The sequence below is a fragment of the Branchiostoma floridae genome, chromosome 1 (assembly GCF_000003815.2).
Source record: "Branchiostoma floridae strain S238N-H82 chromosome 1, Bfl_VNyyK, whole genome shotgun sequence".
Lineage (NCBI taxonomy): Eukaryota > Metazoa > Chordata > Leptocardii > Amphioxiformes > Branchiostomatidae > Branchiostoma > Branchiostoma floridae.
In genome coordinates this window covers 1,650,898-1,674,814 of record NC_049979.1, presented here as the reverse complement: position 1 = coordinate 1,674,814, position 23,917 = coordinate 1,650,898, and the positions used below count along the sequence as shown (strand labels likewise).

At 42.9% G+C, this 23,917-nt stretch overlaps 3 protein-coding genes across 3 annotated transcripts in view; 2 read left to right on the top strand and 1 right to left on the bottom strand.

The window, feature by feature from the left end:
• Positions 1 to 6,465: 6,465 nt before the first annotated feature.
• On the top strand, positions 6,466 to 10,938 carry LOC118429607 (NADP-dependent oxidoreductase domain-containing protein 1-like). The gene is made up of 6 exons (XM_035840148.1): positions 6,466 to 6,702; positions 7,214 to 7,419; positions 7,777 to 7,975; positions 8,548 to 8,687; positions 9,243 to 9,441; positions 10,540 to 10,938. The coding sequence occupies exons 1-6, from the start codon at positions 6,503 to 6,505 to the stop codon at positions 10,709 to 10,711; spliced, it is 1,116 nt and encodes a 371-aa protein (XP_035696041.1). The 5' UTR covers positions 6,466 to 6,502; the 3' UTR covers positions 10,712 to 10,938.
• Positions 10,939 to 15,777: 4,839 nt separating this feature from the next.
• LOC118430258 (proteoglycan 4-like) lies at positions 15,778 to 20,962 on the bottom strand. Its single transcript, XM_035841014.1, has 5 exons — positions 20,768 to 20,962; positions 18,587 to 18,848; positions 17,866 to 18,004; positions 17,240 to 17,358; positions 15,778 to 16,892 (listed from the first exon to the last, which is right to left on the bottom strand). The coding sequence occupies exons 1-5, from the start codon at positions 20,812 to 20,814 to the stop codon at positions 15,948 to 15,950; spliced, it is 1,512 nt and encodes a 503-aa protein (XP_035696907.1). The 5' UTR covers positions 20,815 to 20,962; the 3' UTR covers positions 15,778 to 15,947.
• LOC118422349 (eukaryotic translation initiation factor 3 subunit K-like) overlaps positions 20,960 to 23,917 on the top strand; it is a 7,254-nt gene continuing 4,296 nt past the window's right edge. The window contains exons 1-3 of the mRNA XM_035829872.1: positions 20,960 to 21,116; positions 22,341 to 22,649; positions 22,999 to 23,008. Coding sequence (XP_035685765.1) covers positions 21,064 to 21,116; positions 22,341 to 22,649; positions 22,999 to 23,008 — 372 coding nt within the window. The 5' untranslated portion in view covers positions 20,960 to 21,063. The remainder of the gene's footprint in view (positions 21,117 to 22,340; positions 22,650 to 22,998; positions 23,009 to 23,917) is intronic.

The window sequence follows — 23,917 nt, the reverse complement described above, 5'->3', positions numbered from 1 at the left end:
TCATTTAACCTTGCTTGGCACACTGGTAAGGGTTTACTATATCCCCAGAAGAAGACGAAAGTCGAAGTTTCCAGAAGTAACTTGGAAAAAGGAAACACAACGGAAATTGAGTTAAATGTGTAATGTTAATGCTATATACATTCATTCAAGCCAGAGAATGATCTAGATGATTCCGGAGCGGAAGCAAAAAGTCAGAACAAAGATACGGAAAGTTGATTATATATACATATAATATATACTGCGTACAGGTTTCACTTCTTAGCAGATGACCGCGAAGAAACTGCTACTACGATACGTTGGGACTTCTTATATAATTTACCTCGTCCTCGACTTCTTCGTCTGATTCTTCTTTGAATGCCGCGAAATTTGAAATGCTCTACTGAGTATAGTTTTCAGAAGACAAATCGGCTACCTAGCTATTATTAGTGGGTTGCATATTAGTAACGTTACACGTGTGGATGTGGGTTACATATAGTATATGTGGGTTACATATTTCATATGCGTGTATTATATGAGACAAATAGCTATGTAGTTTTGGTAGTTGACTATAAAGGGATATAACCGAAGCCACTTGGCGGTGCTTGATTTCTCTGGCCGGTCAAAGACATCACTCTACCACATATGTGTGACCTTGGGAATGTGCCACTAATGGTTTCTCCGTGGCATGAGAACATGTCTATTTCCACGTTGTAGTCAGTTGTACATTCACTACTACGTTCAGAGTTACATTTAACTTGGTGACGTAATTTCCCGCCAGCACCACCGAAGCCAACCCCTATCCCGACAAGCTGTACTCGACGGATCGTGAGTTTTGATAAAAGAAACGACGAACCATAAATTGAAAATGAAAAACGAAATTGTGAATTTTCTATCAGTCCGTTGCATGATAATAGCCGGTCACTACCTAGGGAGCACTTGCGGAAACCTGATGACGTAACTGTGATTGCGAACGAACCACAAATTGAAATGGGAGAAAAATGTCAGATTACTGAGAAAGATTGTGATATTGGGCACAAAAATCATTTTCCTTTTGAAAGTTTTGAGTTATTGTTACAGTACTCTTTAATTTCAAATTCTATATCGATTTCACATACACTGGTATTACGTACAAGTATCGCTGATATCACGTCTAGCATGCACACATCAAAACACTGATATAAATTCGACATGGCAAAGGCAGATGGATATCATGATCTTAACTATATCATCATGCCATAATAACACACATAAATTACAAACAATGAACCACAGAAGTTGGCACGCGCACACGAATCTACATCACGATGCACGATATAGCCAAGTGGAGACCTTGCGAGATGATCATTCCGTCATCTGCAGATGTACGTGCCGTGGGGCAGGTAATGCCGTCTCGGTTCGGCGCGCGCGTACAGAAACACGGTGACGTCACGTTTATCACTTTATGGGTCGGTGCGCATTATCATTAATGTGTCGTCTGTCTGGGCTGCGTATAGCCTATAGGCTGTTGTAACATTACAACGGTATGACCAGGTTATGACGCAATGCCGTTTGTTATGACTTATTCTAAAGCTTTGCAATAGTATATAGTTCAACTACCATGTATATTCAGATTGCCATACATTGTACCTGTTACAATTGTCGCGCAATAAAGGTCTTCCTCTATTTTAGGATATAACGTTAAGAGTTTTCTTTTACACAACTAGTTAATCTCACCTTAACTGACGTTTCGATGTCTTGCCAGGCATCTTCCTCAGAGCTTCTAACTGGAACCTATGACCTACCAACCTGATGAAATAATTTTCGGAAGCTTCATATTTTTTCACGAGGAGAGCGAACTTGAGAAATATAAAAGTCAGACTAGAAGATCTATTGTTTGCATTACTTATCGAGGTGGGCATATCGCCTGTACTGGAGTTTTTCAATGTACCCTGGGGTCGAGAAACCCCCAGGTATAAGGCAACAATCTTCGATATCGATATCAATCAAACATAGGCAACAACTTATTAACAAGCTTAAAGGGGGATTCCACTCCAGACGGGACTGATATTTTCCGATAGATATTAATTGTAGGAAGTGACAAATGTATGATACGTAACATTATACGATAGAGTACCCATTAGCTAGCCTGGGTACCATCCTATTTCTACCGGGGTTCCTTACACTCACTTTCCTAAAAAGTATTTTTTAGGGTAGCGAGTGTAAGGAGCCCCGGTAGAATACGGATGATACTCAGGCTACCCATTAGCCCCACGCGCATCAAAAAGCATTCAGTCTTCTACAAAACTCCCCAAGTACCCTCTAATTTGATTAAATCAATCTCAGCCTATGGCTTAATATAATGTACCCGACAACGCCTGACTTAAATTAGGTTACAAAGTTTATTTCAGGGGCGCTAAGAAAAACACGTCTTGTTATGTGTTTTTTGATATCTTGTGAACAATTGACCTTCTTGGTTTGCTAAGCGCCCCTCATTTATGCGGAAAATATTCACGATAAAGGAAGTGTCTACACACATAGGGAATACATGGGTAGGGTTTGCATGGGTTTAGTGACTGTCATATTGTTTTACAAACACACGTTGCGTAATTCGCCACAAGTGGAATTCCACCCAAAGTCGGCTGATCATGTATTCATTGATACATTATCAATTGGAAAATAACACTCCCTTGTGAGTGGAATGCCCCTTTAAGGGCCCAAAGTCTGGTCAAGTTCTAACCGCCAAGCCAAATATCATAACAATCCATCCATAGCTTCTTGCAGTTTCTTTTTCCGTGTAGGTTCTGCCGCTACCAGCCCAAAGCTGCCTAGGTAGACCCTGATGACTTGTCTCATCGTTAGGCTTTGCCGCGATGTCAACCCTGAGTGTGAGGGTGCAGGCAATGCAGCTACAATGTGACCCTGACTGTTCATTAGCAAAAGTCACATGACTAACTTGAGATCATTGACCAGCCTCCTCAACACATGACTCACCGATTGAAACGACTTTTTATTTGATTGCCTGCAATGATGCAAAGGCGGGAATAAAAAATTCCATTGAAGGATATAACTAAAACAGCAACTCAAAACTGTTTTGTCATTGGCTTCTTTGATGCCGAAGGACTCCCTCGTGATAGCATAGCGGGAACAGTTTATACTATAGGCCGCTCAAAGCCAACTGAGCAATAAGCGCTGTTTTTTTTTTTTTTCAAACCCATAACAAAAGTACAATTTAAAAGAACAACCAATGAATTGTAAATCTTGGTGACTAAACTTACCTGTTCTGTTCAATGTTTACTTATGTATATGGATAAATGTATCTCTAGAGGTACTGACCATGGCCCATCGTGTTCAAATTTGGCCAGTCCATTGACAGTGACTCTGTGCAGCAGTATTTTAGGTGCCTTTACGCCATTGACCACCGTTCTGAGATGGACATCCAAGAAGAAGACCGATATGTATCAGCACGGAGGATGTGTCTGTAGACATGTTCGTGACTAACGCGTGTGACGGAGTCTTCAAACACTGAGTAATGCTCCGCTCTGACCACATGACACAAGTTCGCGCTTGTACCAGGAGATTGTTTGATTGACAAGTCTGCAGACGACATCGTCTCATGAGACGGTGACGTCAACAGCTCCTCCGGTTTGGACCGGCCCATTGACGATCAGCTGTTCCACATTCCAGTTATGACATGTCACTGTATATATCTTTTTCATCAAGATGACAGAAAGCTAGTTTTGCCCTTGCATGATCATAGTCATACCAGTATACATAACTATTCTAGAGCGCAGTCCGAGAACTTTTCACTAACTGTAAGGTATTAAACAGAAAATATGCAAGAAATCCTGATCCCATTCACTATAATGATAATACTACAGAACGTACTAGATATCATTGTAAACTCATAATAAGAGGCACTGTTACGCGAAGAGCCTGATAGAATTCGAACCTCCTTCCGCTCCGACCTGTACATTTGTCTCGTACCTGTCAGTATCACTCAGTGGCCAAAATACCCGAGAAATTCAAACATTGATGCATCATCATCGGATGTTCAAATAATACCAAACTTTTTAGTCCAATGCATATTGTTGAACTACTAAATCAAGAACCCACTTTTCCAATTGTCAAAAGACAAGTTGTATAATTGAATTTTAAAAAAACGCTTGGTGAGATTTTCCTTTAATTTTGATTCCGAAGACCGTTGAAAAAAATGGCCATGTTTATTTAATATTTCCAGATCCGTGTCCGTTTAAGTAAAGAAAAGTCATCATGGAGAATGGAAGTTCTTTCGGTTTCTAAGAACTACGAAGCACGGTCAGTCAATCATCGTTGAGTTACTTTCTGAAAAGGAAAACAAAACGGCAACTCCCATAATATTACGGGGGCTCCGCAAAATTCTTTTCAAATGTATCACCCTTATTTTTGTCAAAGCAGTTACTATACTGGGGCATGTGTGAGCTTTTAGAAAATCAGACTCCTAGAATATGTTACCGTTTTATATGCTCGAAGATTATGTTTCAGCGTGTAATGCCATTGTTAATTACTCAGAGAACTATTATTTCCGCTTCAGCGTAACATCTAACGGGCCGCCGATGCCCTTTTTAAGTAAGCTGCGAAGTTGAGAATTTTCTAATCTTGTGACCAAATTATGATCCTAAATTCCTACAACCCACCAAAACAAAACCTTCTATGTCAACAGGCCGACCTGTGACGCATTCTTTTGGGATTGCGCTGTGCTCTGTGCGCTACAAGTTCGCGACTAAATTAGGAGCAAAACCGCACAGGACATGAACACAACTTTGTTGACCTCCCAGAGTCAGGAAGTGATCCGGTCCTGGACTGGTTTTCAGTTTCCACTCGGTGTGACTCATACATATCCTTGAAGGGAGGTCACTCTGAGTCATTGACATCGGCTCCGAGTGACATGACCCAAGCTGCATGACATGCCCATTTTTGTCCCAACACTGCCCATACTCGCAAATGTCATAGAGCGCCAAGGATTAATAATAGCACATGTGATATTTCCATTCTGGATATGCTATTTCGGTCAGCTAGTAGATATATAGGACTACCAACGTAATGCTACCGCAATGAATGGCCGTGGAAAATGAAACACGATTTGATATGGTAAAGTTGCCGTGGCACGTGATGATGACACTGAGAAGGAACAACTGCGTTTAGATATCGGAGAAGCATTACGTCATTTTCAAACGACTCCAGAAATGAAAGAATCGCAGCCTTGACTTAATGACCATACAAATAAAGCATTTGACGGTTGCAGCCTCGAGTTTATGGTCTACTGAAATAAAGTACAGCAGCGCGCAACTCTCCTTTGTCTTTTTTATGGCAGAGCAAAAATAACCAGTGACTTGTTTTTACAGCTTTATATTACTGACCTGTGAATGCATTTAAGTTCGCGGGGATTAAATTTCGCGGTAGCGGGTAAAAGGACTTTTTGCGGTGGATTTAAGTTCGTGGTAACACCATAGACTGCAGTCTAATACAAAGATAGAAAAATGTTCGCGGTGAATTTAACTTCGCGGTGAAGTGGTCACCGCGAAAACTAATCCACCGCGAACATTTCTGCATTTACAGTATTGGCTCCTACTCTTGCCTCTTTTGCAAGGTCTACGAGTCTAGCTGCTTTTCTTCTGGTTGCATTCGGTTTCTTGTGGTCCGACTCTTAAATCCGGTAGCCCACTATACTCTCAAAGCAGAGGTTCGGCTCCGTTTTTAACGTTTTTTAGAGGCCATTTTGTGAGGCTCTTATTTCGTACAGTTTATCTCACGTACCGTTGTGATGAAAGAAACGGTACCAAAGACAAAGCCCGACAAAAACGCATCAAACACGTCAAAAACAGCCGGGCCGAACCTCTGCTTGGAGAGTAGAAGGGCCTGATATGGTTCCCACCAAAGAATTATGAGTTTTATCAGTTGACGCTCAAGGATAATTTTTCTGAAATTGTGCCTTTTACAGCATAATGTTGTTGGTTACAGGATGCACAGTCAGATTCTTTATTTTTAACTCTTGGTTTTCAAAAGCGCACCGTTGTGACGTGCCGTCATGTTTCAAGGTTTTACGTTAACGTTAACCTCTTATCAGTTTATCAGCACATAATCAGCACAGTGTTAGTCTAGTTGTGCTTTAAACAAAGATCTAGATGTTGCTGAGCTACATGATGAGAAATAACCCTTTGCATTTGTCCTTGGAGATCATTTTGATAAAAGTTCCGCAGCACCTGTTCACCTGTCAGCTCCTAACCGGGTACCCCCAAGGCTCTGTGTACGAGGGCGGTTCCAAAAACGTATATGGTTAGGGGGTATATATAAGATACCTTGATCAGATGATGAAATGTCTAAGCATATTATTCCTCTATATGAATGATGTATATTTCAATTTCGGTGTATATTTATAAGTAACTACCTTGTAAGTGTGAATTAGGAAAATAAAGATTTTTATGTCACTCCCCTTTCTAACAGTGTTTGGACTAGTCCATCATAGAACGGCAGGTCAAGGGTCAGCTGCCATGACAACCGTTTCAAAATGGCGGCCCAGGAGAGTATTTTTGCTGGCCTGATCCCTACCGTGGCGGATATCACCAACAACCTGCCGTCCCTGCAGTTCGAGAGCGCGCTGACAGACGGCGAGAAACCTCTGCTCGTGCTGAGGGCCCGCTCACACGCCCTGACGGTGTGCGCGTGCGCGCAGGCCGCGTATCTGGTGGCCATCCTGAACGAAGCAAGGTACTAACTAACGTACTACTAACGGTATAACGGGCGCCGTTAACGGTTTACGTTTTGCGACATCGAAATCCCAATTAAATTGTAGATATACAGTTTCCATTGATATGATAGATAGCACTAACTGCCATTCAATCAAATTGTCTTTTATGTGTAGATGTTTAACTGCAAGGGGATGCATTTTTTGACTTGAATTATTCGCAAATAACTTTCTACTAGTACAATTACAACATTCAGAATTTAGGGAACTTTTTAATGTTATCTTTAATGTAAAAACCGGTAAACCCACATCCCTACAGCAGTGGAAAGCTTATATTAGTAACAAGATACAAATGTTTGAACAGTTGGCAGTTTTTGAGACTAAAAACTAACAGTAACAGACTATCTCCCCCTAGCAGCAGGTGGTGGAACTACAAACATTGGTATGTTGTCACAGCATTTTTTGAAACAATATTATTGGCCACTATCAAAAGTATCTGATACTATCAAAACTGACAGATATTTGCTCCCCCAGGCAGCTTGTGGTGGAACTGCAGACGCCGGTGAGCCGGCACAGTAGGAGTTCGCGCCTGTTGCATCAGGCCCCGCCCAGGAACCCCGTCCGTGTGGGGATCATCGGCGGGGGGCGGCTGGGCGGTCAGCTGGCGCAGGCCCTGCTGACCTACGGAGACGTGGAGCCACACGAGATGGTCATCTCCACCAGGAGACCAGAAATACTCGGTATGGAATTATGCATTTAAGTTCGCGGGGATTTACTTTAGCGGTATCTAAAATGGAGTGTTTGCGGTGGTTTTAAGTTTGTGGTAGTGCCATAGACTGTAGTCAAAAACTATCATGGAAAAATGGTCGCGTACCTACGTTAAAGAAAAGCATCAGAAGATCTGAAATTCATTATTTTCCAGCAGTTTACTCATTAAAAAGTTGATTTACGTCAATTTCTACATTGATCGGCCTAATATGACACTGTAGACACGTTTGAACTTCGCGCACTCCTCCTCTTTCCCGCCTGCTACTAGAGATATTTTGTTTTCAACCTCCTTCAGTTGTCTGACGATGGAAACATTCTCTCCCCACCAGTGAAACTCGAGGAGCAGGGCGTGACCTGTCTCTATGACAACCGGCGGGTGGCGGCCTCCTGCGACGTGCTGTTCCTCTGCTGTCTGCCCTCACAGCTGAACGTTGTTGCGGAGGACATAAAAGGTCGCATCGCTGCCCACTGCACCGTGTACAGCTTCGTGATCGGGGTGCCCCTCCCGCGCTTCAAACAGATATTCAGGTGGGGGAATAGTTTCCTCATTTGGTAAGTCACAGGATAAAAAGTTAAAGATCTTTGCACACACACACACATTGATGAAGGATAGACATCCAGGTAGTAACCTACACCAAATACAAATTACTTAAACAACTGGATATGATTTTGGAAACGGTCAGATGTTTTAGATAATCTCAGTTATCTTTTGTCAGTGTCACTGATGGAAGATAGCGGAGTCGTTAGCTGAAACGTCTGACCGTTTCCAAAATCATATCCAGTTGTCTGAGTAACTGCTTTTTGGCATGTCATTGTACACAACCAAGTGTTTATTCCCAGCCGACAATTTAGTGAGTCGTAGGCAATAAACACCTGGTTTGTCCAGTATAAAGAATTTTTGTATCCTGAGATGTTCAGGTGGGTGAGGGTGAGGTTACAGACTCGGTTCCTGTAGAGGGAACATTAAGACACCGGTTTTCTGTTCGAGGCTTGAGAGCACGTTGAAGAACCCATGACACTCGTCATATCTATGTCATGGATCGATCTCTCATGTTACTGGCCAAAGGATTGACCTTTTTTCCCTCAAATCTCCTGCTCAGATTTTCCAACGTGCTGAAGCCTGAGTTGAGCTGGAGAGACGACGGCCAGGCCAGCTGGGACGTGTCGAAGGACGTGTGCTCCTGCCTGGAGGACAGCCGGGTTGCCAGCCTCACCTGCCCCCTCCCTCCGCAACCAGATGGTACGTTCCTGTGCCTCAAGCCAAGGATGCTATCATTTAATATAACGTCCTTGGCATGAATAATAAATACAGGTTTGTCGCTCTTAGCATGTTTACTCTACCCGGTAGTTCAAAACCTGACTCTAAATTCTGACTTATCGGGTTTGACTCCTTTTGCTTAGACAGTGGAAGGCGAAGGATCCCACCTTTCCATATACTTTATGTATCTGTATCTGCATGGCTGGTAGAGCCACACCAGTTTCACAGGCTGTTGTGGCTAGCTTAAAGAACCGGGTCACCCCAACTCTAAGGACAGATTATGAATCTGTAATGTTAAACATCAAAGATTTCCCTTTTTCATCAGCTAACTACAACCTTATAGAAGAACTCTGTAAGTTTGTCTTTACATGTTTTAAGAGGGAAGAAGCATATAGAAATATACAGAAATATAGACATAAGTAGAATATAGAATAGCTTACCTATCAGTCTCCTTGTATGCGACTTACTGCATTTAAGCTCCAAGGGGGCATGAATATGCAATAAACTTCATTGTCATTGTCATTTTTTCTCCACCAGAGTGTCTGATCCGTACGGGTGAGAAGTGGGCGGAGCTGGCGGTCTACATCTTCCTGAACATGTGCTCGGACCTGCAGCTGTCCTGGGAGCAGAGTCTGGACCTGGCCAACACGGTCATCCTGGGGCAGACCAGCACGCACCCTGCCGCGGCCGCCTTCTCAACAGAGAACTTCACCAAGAACATCGCCAACCCTGCAGCGTAAGTTTGGTGGCTCATGATACTAGACATACTAGAGAGCCTGAGAAGAAGGCCCCAAAACAAGCCAAAACTGACCTTGCTTTCTTTCTGCCTTCTTTCTGTCTCAGAACAGCCATAGCCTCCTCTGCTGTTGTCTTTTTTATTGAGAACTTCACCAAGAACATCGCCAACCCTGCATCGTAAGTTTGGTGGCTCAGTTTAGTTTATCAAAAAGGCCTAAATACAAGCCAAAACCATGGTGACTTTGCTGTTGCTTTTTTCTCTACCAAGAACTTCACCAAGAACATTGCCAACCCTGCAGCGTAAGTTTGGTGGCTCAGTTTAGATGTCCAAAAAACAGCCATAGCCTCCTCTGCTGCTGTCTTTTCTATTGAGAACTTCACCAAGAACATTGCGAACCCTGCAGCGTAAGTTTGGTGGCTCAGTTCAGATGTCTCAGAACAGCCATAGCCTTCTCTGCTGTTGTCTTTTCTATTGAGAACTTCACCAAGAAACATTGCAAACTGTGCAGCGTAAGTTTAGTGGCTCAGTTTAGACAGTCCAAAAACAGCCATAGCCTCCTCTGCTGCTTTCTTTTTTATTGAGAACTTCACCAAGAAACATTGCCAACCCTGCAGCGCAAGTTTGGTGGCTCCGTTTAGATGTCCAAAAACAGCCATAGCCTCCTCTGCTGTTGTCTTTTTTATTGAGAACTTCACCAAGAAACATTGCAAACCCTGCAGCGTAAGTTCAGTGGCTCAGTTTAGTTTATCAAGATGCTATACAAATTGGAGCTGTGCAGGTATTTCTGGTGTCTACCTCAACCTAACCTACACTGGTCCATGTACTGGGTTTATATATTTATGTACTATGTATTTTTTATTTTTACTACCTGCATTGACTGTTACTGTTACGGACCTATGTACTGTAGTTTAAAAGTAATAATGGCATTGGTTTCTGAACAGATTTTAGTACGAACAATGCTTCCTAAATTCTGAGTGGTGCAGGTAAATGTTGTCTGATGCAAGTGATTTCCAATGTTACCTGCACCGATGCGGATATGCAGAAAAAAGGTATTTTGTGCCGTGCTGATGTTCTATGTTCATCTTTATTCCCCAGACCCTTCCCCAGATTCGACCTCTCCCTAGTGACAGAGAACGACACGCCCTTGACGCGCTGTCTTAAGGAGAACCAGGGGGTCAGGAACCTTTTCTGCAAGAAGTACGTCTCCATCTTCGACAAGTTCTACTACTGGAAGGGTATCAAACAGGTCAAGCAGAAAAAACAGTGAAGACAAGAAACTGTGATAGACTCTCAGCCAAGCCATTGGAGTAGAAAGTCTTCCACTCAATGTCAGATGTACATTTTGTAGATATATTACGTGTCAGAAGACATATTTTTTCAGGGACCCACTAACCAATGTAGTTGCCAAAGCGGGGATCATATTTCCATACCGGTGCCTGGCTGGGTGGTTTGGGGAACGAAAATTACAAAACACACAAGATGTGAAAAAAAGTTAATATTATCATTAAGCGTGATTTCTGTAATACTATGATATTTCTTAGACTAGAAAGGCCGACATTTGCTTAAGAGCAAATACAGCATATTTCAGCCATACCCCTTCCCACGCAACATTGGACTGTTCCAAATCACCCCTGCGCAAAAATGGAACATCCTCTTAACAGTACATTATCCCCCAAAGTGGACTGGTATTGTGAATTGATTCCAGGTAAAGACAGAGCTTGCTTCTATTTTTCAGAAAATGACAATAATCACACCTTCCATTCAGAAAATTTTCATCATGACTGAAAATTGTTGAATGACTTCATGTAATGTCATTAACAATTTTCAGTACGATAACTAGGTGTAAGTTTAAAAAAGTATAATCTCCTTGTGATGTGGGTACATTTATTATTGCAGTGAACTTTTTTTATTCAAGTAGGGCAAACGATTTAATAATTATCAAGCAGGTGCAGGTACTGTAGGAGCGTTTGTTTTCTTCAAGCTATGCAATCAGCCATCGAGCCTATTCTTATTTTAGTTTAACAACTCAGTCCTGCCAGACCCGGAAGATACGATTGAACCTTGTTCGAGGATTTATTTTCGTCTGTCTGGTCAGTCTGTTCATACCCTGGCGCTGAGAGTGTTTTATTGGGCTGAAACTCTGGCAGTTTAAAGTTACTTACAATTTAAATGTTCAAAGTTTATGTCAAACAACAACAGCACTAGGAAATGTGGCCACTATAGACAGGTGGTCACTATAGAGAAAATGCTGATCTATTGACTAGGAGCCATACGTTACACATGATTTCAGTACACTGATCATTAATCATATAAACATTGCACAGGTAAGCCAATTGTTTAGATGTACAATTAAGTTCATATAATTCTGAAGAGAAATATTGATGAGAAAATAATCATTCTCGCCACTGTCTAACTTATAATTACGTATCAAAACTAAACGCAGATTTTCTAACTAACGCACCTTTCGCCGACATCATCAAAGGACCGCCGGCTATCAATCAAACACGGCTGTTGATTAGACTTAGAGTTTCAAACAGTCATGTGCTGTGTGCCAGTTGACAGCGAACTTCATGCTACGTGATGTTTTACATTGCTTGGACCTTCTTTCCTACAGCGGTGCTTCTACAAAATATTTAGACTGTAACACTGAGTCCCACATGTTTTATAGAATAGAATTTGACGCAGAACAGCGTTTTTTGCTGGGTATTTTTCTTGAAACATGTCCGTGGGAATATCAGCGAGGCAGCGACGTAGGGATATCAGACCGTCAACAAAAGTCGCACGGCGGCTAACGGCGCAGCGAAGATACTAGCGCTATAAATAAGCGCTTCAACTAATAATAATAATAATAATAATGATGGCAACCCGTACAATATTTTTGTATACTGTTGAGCTTGGTAAATATTTTAAAGTCAAACTGCTGAAGAGAAGTAAGTGACTGCTACGATTATCGTAGATATGGCCCTAAAAAAACTGATAAAAGAAGCCTTCTCAATAGCCTAAAATGCAAGAGCTTCCGGGGGGGGCTTCGCCCACCTGGGTCCCCCCCACAGTGGCCCTGCCCCTGGACCCCGCCTGGGACATTCGGCGGCCCCCGGACCCCTGTCCGACGCTTTGAAAAAATCCTGGCGAGAAGTCTGTACGGCCTGAGTCTTCAAGTTAACGTATTGTGTGGTCCCGCTTATGAATATTAATTAGCCTTCGCTTTCCTCTTCGCTGATTGGCTGAACCATTAATTGAATTAACTCTTCCTGCCGGCTAGACGCAGGTGCAGATGTCGGCTCTGTGGGGTGAACGTCCGAAAGGTCATGGCATGGAGAACGAAAGAAAACCAATTTCCCCTAAAAAAAGTGCTGTAATTAAGCCTTTTACAGTACTTTATGCCAAAAATTTTACTTGGATCATTTTACCAACTATCTTATGCCTATCTATACCAAATGTTACTCATACCAGGGTACAGGGGTGCAAAATATACCGTTATAAGACCGTCAACAACAGTCGCAGGGAGCTAACAGCGCAGCGAAAATACCATCGCTAGCGTTTCAACTTCGGATAACAAGTTATAAGTACTGTTGAACTCAGTAACGTTAAAGTTTGTTTTTAGTTGCCTTTGACGGTTTGACCTGAAATAGTGTTACGCTAAACTCCTGAAGAGAAGTTAAGTGACTGCTGCGATTATCATAGATATGCCCCTAAGAAGTGATACAATATAAAGCCTTCTGAATAGTCTAAAATGCGAGAGCCTTAGGCGGGCTTCGCTCCCCCTGGCGGGAACACTGCTATATACGGGATCATGAGGCCCCGCTTATGAATATTAATTAGCCTTTGGCCTCCTCTTCGCTGATTGGCTAGGTCTTTGATTCAATTAACTCTCCGGCTGACGCGCACAGGTGTGGCTCTGTGCGGGGTCACGGAAGGTCACGTCAGGAGGCCAAAAGAAAACAAATTTCCCCTCAGAAAAGTGCCAAAATTAATCATTTTAAAGTTGTTTATGTCAAAAATTTTACTTGAATCTTGTTACCAAGTATCTAATGCCTATCTATACCAAATTTCAGGTCATTTAATTGTAATACCAGGGTACAGGAGCCAAAAGTGTCCTTTTTTGGTCAAAAATTGGCCAAAAATCGCAAAAATAAGCATTTTGTTGCACTGTACACCAAAAGTGTTATTGAATTTATATGAAGGGATTATCAAGGCACATCTCTGTCAAATTTCAGCTCATTCGGTTGCAATACCAAGGTACAGGAGCCAAAAGTGTCCTTTTTTGGTCAAAAATTGGTCAAAAAATCGCAAAAATAAGCATTTTGTTGTACTGTACACCAAAAGTGTTATCGAATTTATATGGGGGCATTATCAAGGCACATCTCTGTCAAATTTCAGCTCATTCGGTTGTAATACCAGGGTACAGGGGCCAAAAGTGTCCTTTTTTGGTCAAAAATTGGTCAAAAAATCGCAAAAATAAGCATTTTGTTGTACTGTACACCAAAAGTGTTATCGAATTTATATGGGGGCATTATCAAGGCACATCTCTGTCAAATTTCAGCTCATTTGGTTGTAATACCAGGGTACAGGGGCCAAAATATACAGTTTTGGTCTAAAATTGACCAAAAAATCTCAATAAAATCATTTTAGAGGCAGATATGAAAAAACTGAGAAAAAAGCATCAAGGTATTGGCCCATTCTATCCCTGTGCCAAATTTCAGGTCCTTCGGTCCAGGAACGGCGGAGATGAATCACTTTGAAGATTTGACAGGAGAAAGAAAGAAAGAAAGAAAGAAACATTACGAATACAATATATTTCACCATACTATGTATGGCTGAAATATAATTAGAATACACTGTTTTTCGTATGCCCCAACAGCCCTGCTGGGCTATGTAACTGTAGAATAGTATTCTGTTACTGTATGTCTATACTCATTAGATTGGGAGCCACTCTAGTTTGATTACTGGGCTTCCCAGGTCCTGTATATTAATATGACAACTTGAGATGTTGTCACAGACCATTTGTATATAAGTTTGTACATTGTGAAAAAAAGTCAACTACAAAGATTGCATTCACTGGTAATATATATTTTATTGTTGTTCTGTACATATGGATGCATTCAATTTAGCATTGTTCATAAGAAATAAAGTATATGAGCTATTCTTTAAAAAAAAGCTGGTCTTTTCCTTGCAAATTTATCACATGATAATCTCAATTTATTGAATTATATGATGTTAGCCCTAGAAAATGTTCAGGTTAATTTGATTATACATGGATGATATTAGCAGCATAAAACTGTATTGCTACGTACCTCTTAGCGTTATTGTTTCACTTGTATGTATCCTCTTGTGTTGCTAAATGACTTCTTACTATCATTGTTGAACTTTGGCCCATGCAGTCAGTACATCATTATACGATGGGCGTTCAATAAGTAATAACTCTGACCCATTTCCCATAGCAGGAGATTAATGAAACTTGGCAGTTATTAGTCTTTCTCTTCATAGGAACCACCCAGAGTTATGCATTTCTCCCATCGTTTGATGCAGCTCTGGACACCGTTTTTGTAGGACACCCCAGGTTGGTCCTCCAACAGATGCCTCACCAATGGCATAGGAGGAACGACCAGGTCTGGGAGCTGTTTCCACAGACTTCCGGCCATGTTTGAATTCAGGATGCCAGCGTTTTACAAGGTCATATGATGGGGCATCATCACCATAAGTTTCCTTCATTTCATCAAAAGTCTCCTTTGGTGTGCGTCCTTTCAAATACAAAAACCGGATCACTGCGCGACACTCAACTGGCTCCATTTCACACCTGGTCCATTTCACACCTAACTCAGTTCAAACACCAGTAAATCAGAAACCACAATTAGTTCAGAGCTCTTTTTTGCAACATAAACTATGGGGATATGTATCATTACACATGCAAAATTTCATCTAGATCAGACAACTGAAAGTGGGTCAGAGTTATTACTTATTGAACGCCCCTCGTATCATATCATATCAAATAGCAGCAAGATGCAGTCTTTAAAAATTGCGTCACATTTACAGGCACAAACATCACACCAGACTGAACACAACACTTTTGTAACATTGTGGACATTGAACACAGACACAACAGCATTTTTAAGGTGTAGAGTAAAAAAAAGTGTCTCGTTTAAATGATTTGGCAATTCAATGGATGTAAAACATAAAACTGCTCACACGAGACTTGGAAAGACACAAAAAATTTGGAACCACTTTTCCAAGCCAAATATCTGTCAAAATCATTCATCAAAGAAATGTTATGCCAAAAATTAATGTCATCTTGATGATACCAATGAAAACACTTCCATTAGTGAAACCCTTTTTTGTTATATCCAGATACAGGTAAAAAATGTAGGCCTCCCAAAATGGAGCAGTTTAGACTTTTGTGCCTTTCCAAATAAAAGTGACCAGCCTCATGTTAGATGACATGTACATATTTCAGTCCCATTCTCCCATTCAAAGATTACTTTCCAAAACCCTCTGCAGTTCATCGTTCAGCCGACAGGTGGCAGTGTGTCGGACATCGGTTGCGCGTGGACGGACCCAGGAGAAGCACGTGCTCTCCGCGAACCCCGACCACTGCTCCGCGACGACTTCATGCTCTCGGGACGGGAGTTCATCGGACGGTACAAATCCGCCGGCGCAAACACCTCCGTGGCAACGGGCGTCATGTTCCTCTTGGAAGTGGGGCTGCCTCCGTGCGACGTGGCTCCACCAGGTGACGCACACGTCACAGGTGCGGGCACCTGCGGCTCACCTGTGGTTCCCGACGGCACCTGCAGCTTGAGCGGCCCCTGCAGGTCCTGGATGGATTTGCCCGGCGGAAGTCTGACCGGCGTGCCCAGCTGGTCGGACGGCGGCCTCAGGGACCCGGCGCTCGACCGCCTGGATGTAGGGGCGGACACGACCTGTGACCCCGACACGACCTGTGACCCCGATGGAGCCCTGGTCAGCTGCGGCATCCCGGCCGCTAGGGCGGACTGGAGCGACTTTGCTGACGGCGCTCTGGACGGATGCTGCGAGCCTGCCGACAGAGGCTTCGAGCCCGTGGAGAACCCGCCGGCGGAACCTGGCTTGGATCCCGCCGGGGAGCGCCCGTTCCCTGCCTGAGGTTTCGCCTCTGGGGAGTGGATGATGGACGTCGGTTTGGAGGCTTTCGGTGTCAGAGCTTTCGGTTTGGGTGCAGGAAGGACGGATGCGTTAGGCTCCTGTGGTGCAGGAGATTCTGTAGTCTGGTCACCAGGCGTCTGCGGGTGCCAGGTGTCCTCTAGTCTCCCCTCAGGCTCCTCCGCGGGCACCAGGGCTTCTCTGGGCCCCTCCAGGGCGGCGGACGACCGGCGCGAACCCTCCTGCGATGAGGCGTGGGACGAGCTGGCCTCTGACGTGACCTCGGACGGGACGGACGGTTTCAAGTTGCTCCACACAAAACTGCCATGGCGCTGTAGGGACAGAGAAGGAACAACATATGAATTTGAAGTTCTTTCCAGGCTAAAAACTTTGCTCTTAGATACGATATTAAAAGACTACAATGAAGATTCTTAACTGGGGCACATGACACAGCAGCAGCTGGTTATATTACACTGAACGTCACAGCTACCTTTTGCTCATCTATCTGCAAGACGTTAGTGTTCTTTAAAACTACCCAGAGAAGAGGCCCCTACTCTACTTGGTGATAACAAATTCCACTCTACGATAGTTCTGGAAAAATACAAATTTTTGAACACATCAATCCTAGGTTGGTAACTCTGGTACTTGAAGTCATGACTGTCTGACAGAGTGTATTCACCTTGGCCCTGATTGGTTGGTTGGGGTCCAGCCTGCTGTTGTACTGGTGTTGGTACGAGATCTGTTCCAGCAGGACCCGCGGCCCCTCCGCGCTCCGCGGGCGCAGAAACGTCACGGGAGCTGGAAGCAAAAGGAACAGCTCAGCACATATATTTTTTTTCAATGTTATTGTTAATGATTGTCATAACTGTTGAATATAAACTTTAAATTGTCAAGCAGTCGATATACAAAATATTGCCACAAAAAACAGGTGGCAGATACTATAGTGTTAACCCATGTTGGATGGCTCTAGCCTGGTATCCAGCCATACTATAGTTCCCGAGTCTCTTCTCTCCTCTCCACAATTACGTAATTGTGGAGAGGAGAGAAGAGACTCAGGAACTATATTATGGCTGGATACCAGGCTAGGCTGGCTCTTACCTATAACATAATACCCGTGTTTGTCACCCTTATGTTAGGGTGTCGTTAAACGTTGGGGTGCCACTGAACATAACGTTGTCAGAACACAATAGGAATATATGGTGCCACCCTTACCTATCCCATGTGCAGGTACAGTGTTAGGGTTGCTGGTGTGTGATGCTTACCTATGCCATGTGCAGGTACAGTGTTGGGGTTGCTGGTTCTTACCTATGCCATGTGCTGGGGAAATGTTAGGGTTGCTGGCGTGTCTGGTCTGTCCAGGCGGGGTCCCGTCCTTCAGCAGGTAGTCCGCCCTCTGGGTCGTGGAGGGGTCGAAGTTCGGCTGTTTCCTGGTGTCATCTGGTACCTGTCAGGCAAATTGAGACATTGATGTCACTGTCAGTGATGATTTGTTCTTCTTACCTATTTGAGTGATGTCTTGTCATTTGTTGGATATGTGTTATGTCCCAATAAGTGATGATACAAATGGGTAAATGCTAGTTGATGGGTTTGTCAATGATTCAATGATTTCAATATGATGTCCTTGATTGACAGACTGACAAATCTATATGCTCAACATGACAAATTGTTTCTAATGACTTTGTTAATGAGTACTAGTTAGGACTAGGTTCGGCTAGGGCCGTCTCTCGGATAGGACGTTAAATGGAGGTCCCGTGTTTGGGGAGAGCCACACCTCGAGCACGATAAAGAACCCGCCACACGTGTGATGGTGCGGTGTGAGTGGTTCAAAAACCTACAGTCCCTGGCCGCATCTGGGGCAATAACTGTCGTATTGAGGTCACCTGAGTTGCACCAAATGGCAGCTCGCTCCAGACACTTGCGATTTAGCTCCGCCTATTGTAAGCTCCTCACAATTCAGCCCCTGGCTGCCAAGAGAGAGTAGTCAGCAAACCTAATAACAAAAAAACAAACAAAAAAATTAGCCTACCTTATCCGGCCACCACTGGTGCTGTATGTGTGCCGTGTCCCACGTGCTGACGTGGCAGATCGGTTCGTTGATGAGTCGAGGGTCCTTCCTAAGGAATCCCACGTCCAGGGGGTGGGGCATGTTCCCCCGGGTCTCCCCGTCTTTCTTGATGGGCAGGGGGGGCGTCTCCCTGCCTGTCGGCTTGGCCGGAGGGGGTGGCTTGGCCAGGGGGGGTAGGCTGGCATCTGGGATGGTGTCATTGAAGATCCTGTATGTGTTGGGACTGGCAAAAACAGACAACAGAATTACGTGTATTATTATTATTTATCATTACATCTGGTGTATTTTGCAAGCCAGTAGGTACCCAATGTGTTGGGTAATGAGGCTGATTTACGTGGTCGAGGCACCTCCTCGAGCACGGGACCCCCGTTTTACGTCCCTCCCGAAGATGATTATCATTTACCAAGGTGCCGAGAATTGTGTTGTTACCTGTTGCCTATGTTTACATAATCTCTCACTAACCAAGATTAATCGATTTGATTGAATCTCGGATTAATTGACTGATTCATTAATTTACTATTAGGTGGGCCGCAAGAAGCGCATTGCATGTTGTACTTAATTACTTATTTTCATTTATTTTAATACCAATATTGCATATTTTAATGCCAATATTGCATATTTCAATACCAATATTGCATATTTTAATACCAATATTGAATATCTTAATACCAATATTGCATATTTTAATACCAATATTGCATATATATGGATAGTCCATTGAGCTGAATTGGGCTGCTTTCAATAGAGCCCGTGACAGGTGAATAAAAAGAGGTGATAAATATTAAATAGAACATCATCAAAAAACTTAAATACCTTTGTCTAATTTCTGCAAACAAGGTTATGCTCTAGACTGCATTTCCTTCTTGTTGTCAATTTAAAAAAACTTAGATGGTGCAAGTTGATTAATTATTTAATTGCTCAAGTTCCTGTTTTCAGGTCCAATATCTTTAACTGTGAATGACACTGCATGACTTGTCAAATATAACGTTACATGAAACAAAAAGATTGAAAATTTCTCTACTGGTAAAAGCAAGACCTACTTGTAGATTTTACCCCAGCTGTCTGTTAAACAAATGACTTCATTTGTCCAGCCTTAACATGTATAAACAAGTTAAGGAGCTTTAAAATGGCTTTTAAAGCTCCTTGGTATAAGTCATGTTGCATCTTTCACGGACCATTGGCTTTTCTAAACCCCCAAGTATGATCCTCGCGCATAGAAAACACGGATGTTCCTAAGCCCGCTGATCGGTCTTCTCCTTTCTGTAGCTATCAGATCTGCTTTCAATGCCGCTATGGTGGGTGGCAGGGAATGGACGGATTGAGGCCAGGCCTGGCAGAATACACGGGATGGTGATTTGTTAAGGTTTGCTAGGTAAACATTGGCGCTGCATACTGCGAATCATGATGAAGCGAAAGGAAACATACTCAAACGTTTTTACCTTTACCTGTCACACAAGTTCGTGCAACAGGTGGATCGTTCCACTTGACGTGACAATGAAAACCCCGGAGGGCGCGGAGAGATCTTAAGAAGGGTGTGATTTTTCTTCAAGGAGGGTACAACAAACGAGGTTAACCTAGCAGAACCAGCAAATAATACACGTCGTCTGGCCAGAATTAGCCTCCCTTTGAGCGACTTTTGTTTGTCTAATCCGAACCCAAACTCGATAAAGCCGCCATTTTATTCCCACTGCCAAAACAATCTTGACAAGTTTGTAAAGAATATAACGTGACTCCGACAACGCCGATGAAATATTCATTGCACCGAAGATCGTAGATTGGAGATGAAGCGTTTTCTCTGGCATGTTGCAGTTTTCTGATCGAGTAATTTTAGGTGACAAACCGCGACCGTTCTTATTCACCAAACGTCACCAAAAAACCACCTGTCAATGTTTTGAGTAACAGGTTCAACTTTTCACCAATTTTTTCTTCGTACTTAAATGAAAATTGGACAAATTTAGGCGTTAAACCCACGAGTGGTAACAGATGTATGGAATTTCTAAACTTCATAGTTCGAGCAGGTAGTAAGGGTTTTGCAACAAACACGTATGCTGGAAGGGTTAGTCAAGTGGCAGATGAAATTTCACAAGTGGAGTTTTTTAAGTTGGTGCAACAGTTTCAGTCCCTTTCACATAAACAACTCACTTGTATCGGTCTTCAACCCTCTTCTTCTGCTGAATGTTCACTGGCATGGTGAATCCGACAACTCGGCAAACGCAGAAGAGAGCAGCAACCGCAAATCATCCAGGAACATGCACCGGTACAAAGGGACGGCGGGTTTGTTATGGATTCCACCCGCACGCCATGTTGTTGCCAGGGGCAACGCTGCAATTTACAATAATGTCGCTAGTCGTCCCCACTGCACTGTGAGTGTAGCGTTGCAGTGTGATTTCATGGCGTAGGGGGCGCTGCTGCACCACAGAGACATACATGTGGTCAAAATGGCGGAGGCTATGAGAGCATCAGTCGCAGAGCTACTGCACGGAATTGACAGGTAAATGCTGCTATATTTTCACCCTCAGTAACGCAAAACATAGTTTGGTGATGACTAGATGTACTGAGGAACGTATTGAGGTTTCAAGGTGTCTGTTGGGCTGCCTAAAAAGGGAGGGTAGAAGAAGAAGGGTTCTCGCCCATATGTCAAGTGGGTTTTCATGCTGTACTGTGGTACTGCTTCATGCTTGCCATAATCTGTTGATAATTTTTGGTTGTAGGAAGTAATTCAGTGGAGATTTATTTCGTTGTGAGGGCCACTCGTAACATCAAGGATCATAAGTGTGGAAAGACGGCGTTGAACGTTTCATGTCGTTCGGAAGTGTTAAATTATGTGTGTGTGTGTATGGGGGAGGGGGGCAGATTTTCTGGAAAGGGATGCACACTTATGATACCACCTGTAGAAATTGAGAGGGGCGAGTAAGAACAGAAAGAAACAAACATGCCGACACCCGGGATCGGACCCGGGGCGGCGGATTACAAATCATGACCGCTATCACTGTCGCCACAAAAGCTCAGAGCTGTTGGGCAAGGACGGTAGGCCGTACTTGAACACCACTGTTACCACCACCCATCAAGATGTGAAATTATTATGAAATATCTAAAAAATATGCTGTTTGTTTCTCATATCCCTAGTATCACTATCAGTATCTGTACAGCTGGTAAAAGCCCTTTCACAGAGATCAGAACGCATGTGCGGTGACCAGCTGGCCGTGACAATAATTCTAGGTAATACTAGTATGTCAAAGGCATTAAAAGGCAGTGAAATGAAAACAGTCATTGACTTATTGTCTTGACTATTGTTTCAATTTGCATAACGATGTCAAGACGGTTTTTGTTTTCTTTTTCGGGTCCGTTGCCTTTGACATATTACCTAGAATTCCTGTCGCCTCACATGTGTTCTGATCTCTGTGAAAGGGCTTATAACTACTGTAAATGCAGAAATGTTCGCGGTGGTTTTATGTTTGTGGTTTTTGCGTTGTAAATTTACCGCAAACTTAAAACCACCGCAAACATTTTTCCATAGCATTAAGAGACTACAGTGCATGGTGCTAGCGCGAACTTAAAACCACCGCAAAAAGTCCTTTCCCCGCTCCCGCCAAATTAAATCCCCGTGAACTTTTGGCATTTACAGTACCACATGGTTATAACACAGGTATAGAGATGTTAGCTGTGATATAATGTTAGTATGCATCCTTGCCTGACCATCTTGTTTCCCTCCCAGATACAACCCAGAGAACCTGGCCACCCTGGAGCGGTATGTGGACCTGCAGTGCAAGGAGAACACCTACGACCTGGAGGCCAACCTGGCTGTGCTGAAACTGTACGTTACCTTAAACAAACAAACAAACAAACAAACAAACTGTAGTACGTTACCTTATATACCAACCTGGCTGTCCTCAAACTGTACGTTACCTAAAACAAACAAACAAACAAACAAACGAACTGTAGTACGTTACCTTATATACCAACCTGGCTGTCCTCAAACTGTACGTTACCTAAAACAAACAAACAAACAAACAAACGAACTGTAGTACGTTACCTTATATACCAACCTGGCTGTGCTGAAACTGTACGTTACCTTAAACAAACAAACAAACAAACAAACAAACTGTAGTACGTTACCTTATATACCAACCTGGCTGTCCTCAAACTGTACGTTACCTAAAACAAACAAACAAACAAACAAACGAACTGTAGTACGTTACCTTATATACCAACCTGGCTGTCCTCAAACTGTACGTTACCTAAAACAAACAAACAAACAAACAAACGAACTGTAGTACGTTACCTTATATACCAACCTGGCTGTCCTCAAACTGTACGTTACCTTAAACAAACAAACAAACTGTAGTACGTTACCTTATATACCAACCTGGCAGTCCTCAAACAGTAGGTTACCTTAAACAAACAAACAAACAAACAAACAAACTGTACTACGTTACCTTATATACCAACCTGGCGGTCCTCAAACTGTACGTTAATTGTCATATATTGAGAATGGGCTAATTATACAAACTCATTGACATCTTTCCTTGTCACAGTCAGTGTACTTTGCAAGTTGTCATTAGTTTGTTTGAACAGAAAGATACCTGTTGAGGGGAAAATAAAGTACAACAAGGCAAACCGGGCATTCAAGTTGTCTGGTGCTTTATGGATTAAGTTTGGCCACATAAAACAAAAGAGTGGTAAAAAAAAAAAACAGCGCAAGCCAACCCAAAAAGCTATAGGAATCTGCCAATCACACAGAGTAGGTTTGTTTGTTTGTTTATTGCGATCTCTAATTTGACTTTACAAATGAAAATCTTTTCTTCCTGTAGTCCATTTAAAATTACAAAACAATCAAATAACATAAGTCAACATAAGTATAACATGAGAAGAACTGAATGTAAAATTCAACTGAAAGGTCTGCTTAGCACTCTGGTAAACATGTTAGCCACCTGCTCTGGCCCTCTGGGTGACTGGCAATTTTCTTCTTTCTTTTGAAGATTTAATAGCAAGTTGCTTTCTGATAGCTTGTATGTTATTATTTCTTTGGGACGCCAACCCAGTAGGTCTGCTTCTTTTTCTGGTATCCACAAAAGATACCAAGTATAAAAAGTGTCTCACAAAGGTCCTATTACCGTCCCCTCACCTTAGTCTCCAAGCAAACCCTACGGTGCCTTAGAGATTGTATCAAAGCTGGCCAAGGAGTATAGCCGACCAAAGGGAGTCAAACGGGCACCTGGTGCCGGCTATACTCCTTGGCCAGCTTTGATACTATCTCTAAGGCACCGTAGAGTCTGCTTGGAGACTATCCTC

Bases quoted from the DNA above. Each gene is read 5' to 3' on its own strand.
- LOC118429607 (XM_035840148.1), top strand. From the start codon at position 6,503: ATGGCGGCCCAGGAGAGTATTTTTGCTGGCCTGATCCCTACCGTGGCG. The intron at 7,976-8,547 runs GTGGGGGAATAG...TCTCCTGCTCAG, and splicing joins CGCTTCAAACAGATATTCAG to ATTTTCCAACGTGCTGAAGC. The intron at 9,442-10,539 runs GTAAGTTTGGTG...TTTATTCCCCAG, and splicing joins AACATCGCCAACCCTGCAGC to ACCCTTCCCCAGATTCGACC.
- LOC118430258 (XM_035841014.1), bottom strand. From the start codon at position 20,814: ATGCCAGTGAACATTCAGCAGAAGAAGAGGGTTGAAGACCGATACAA. The intron at 17,359-17,865 runs GTAAGAACCAGC...TTTTGCTTCCAG, and splicing joins TTCCCCAGCACATGGCATAG to CTCCCGTGACGTTTCTGCGC. The intron at 16,893-17,239 runs GTGAATACACTC...CTGTCCCTACAG, and splicing joins ACCAACCAATCAGGGCCAAG to CGCCATGGCAGTTTTGTGTG.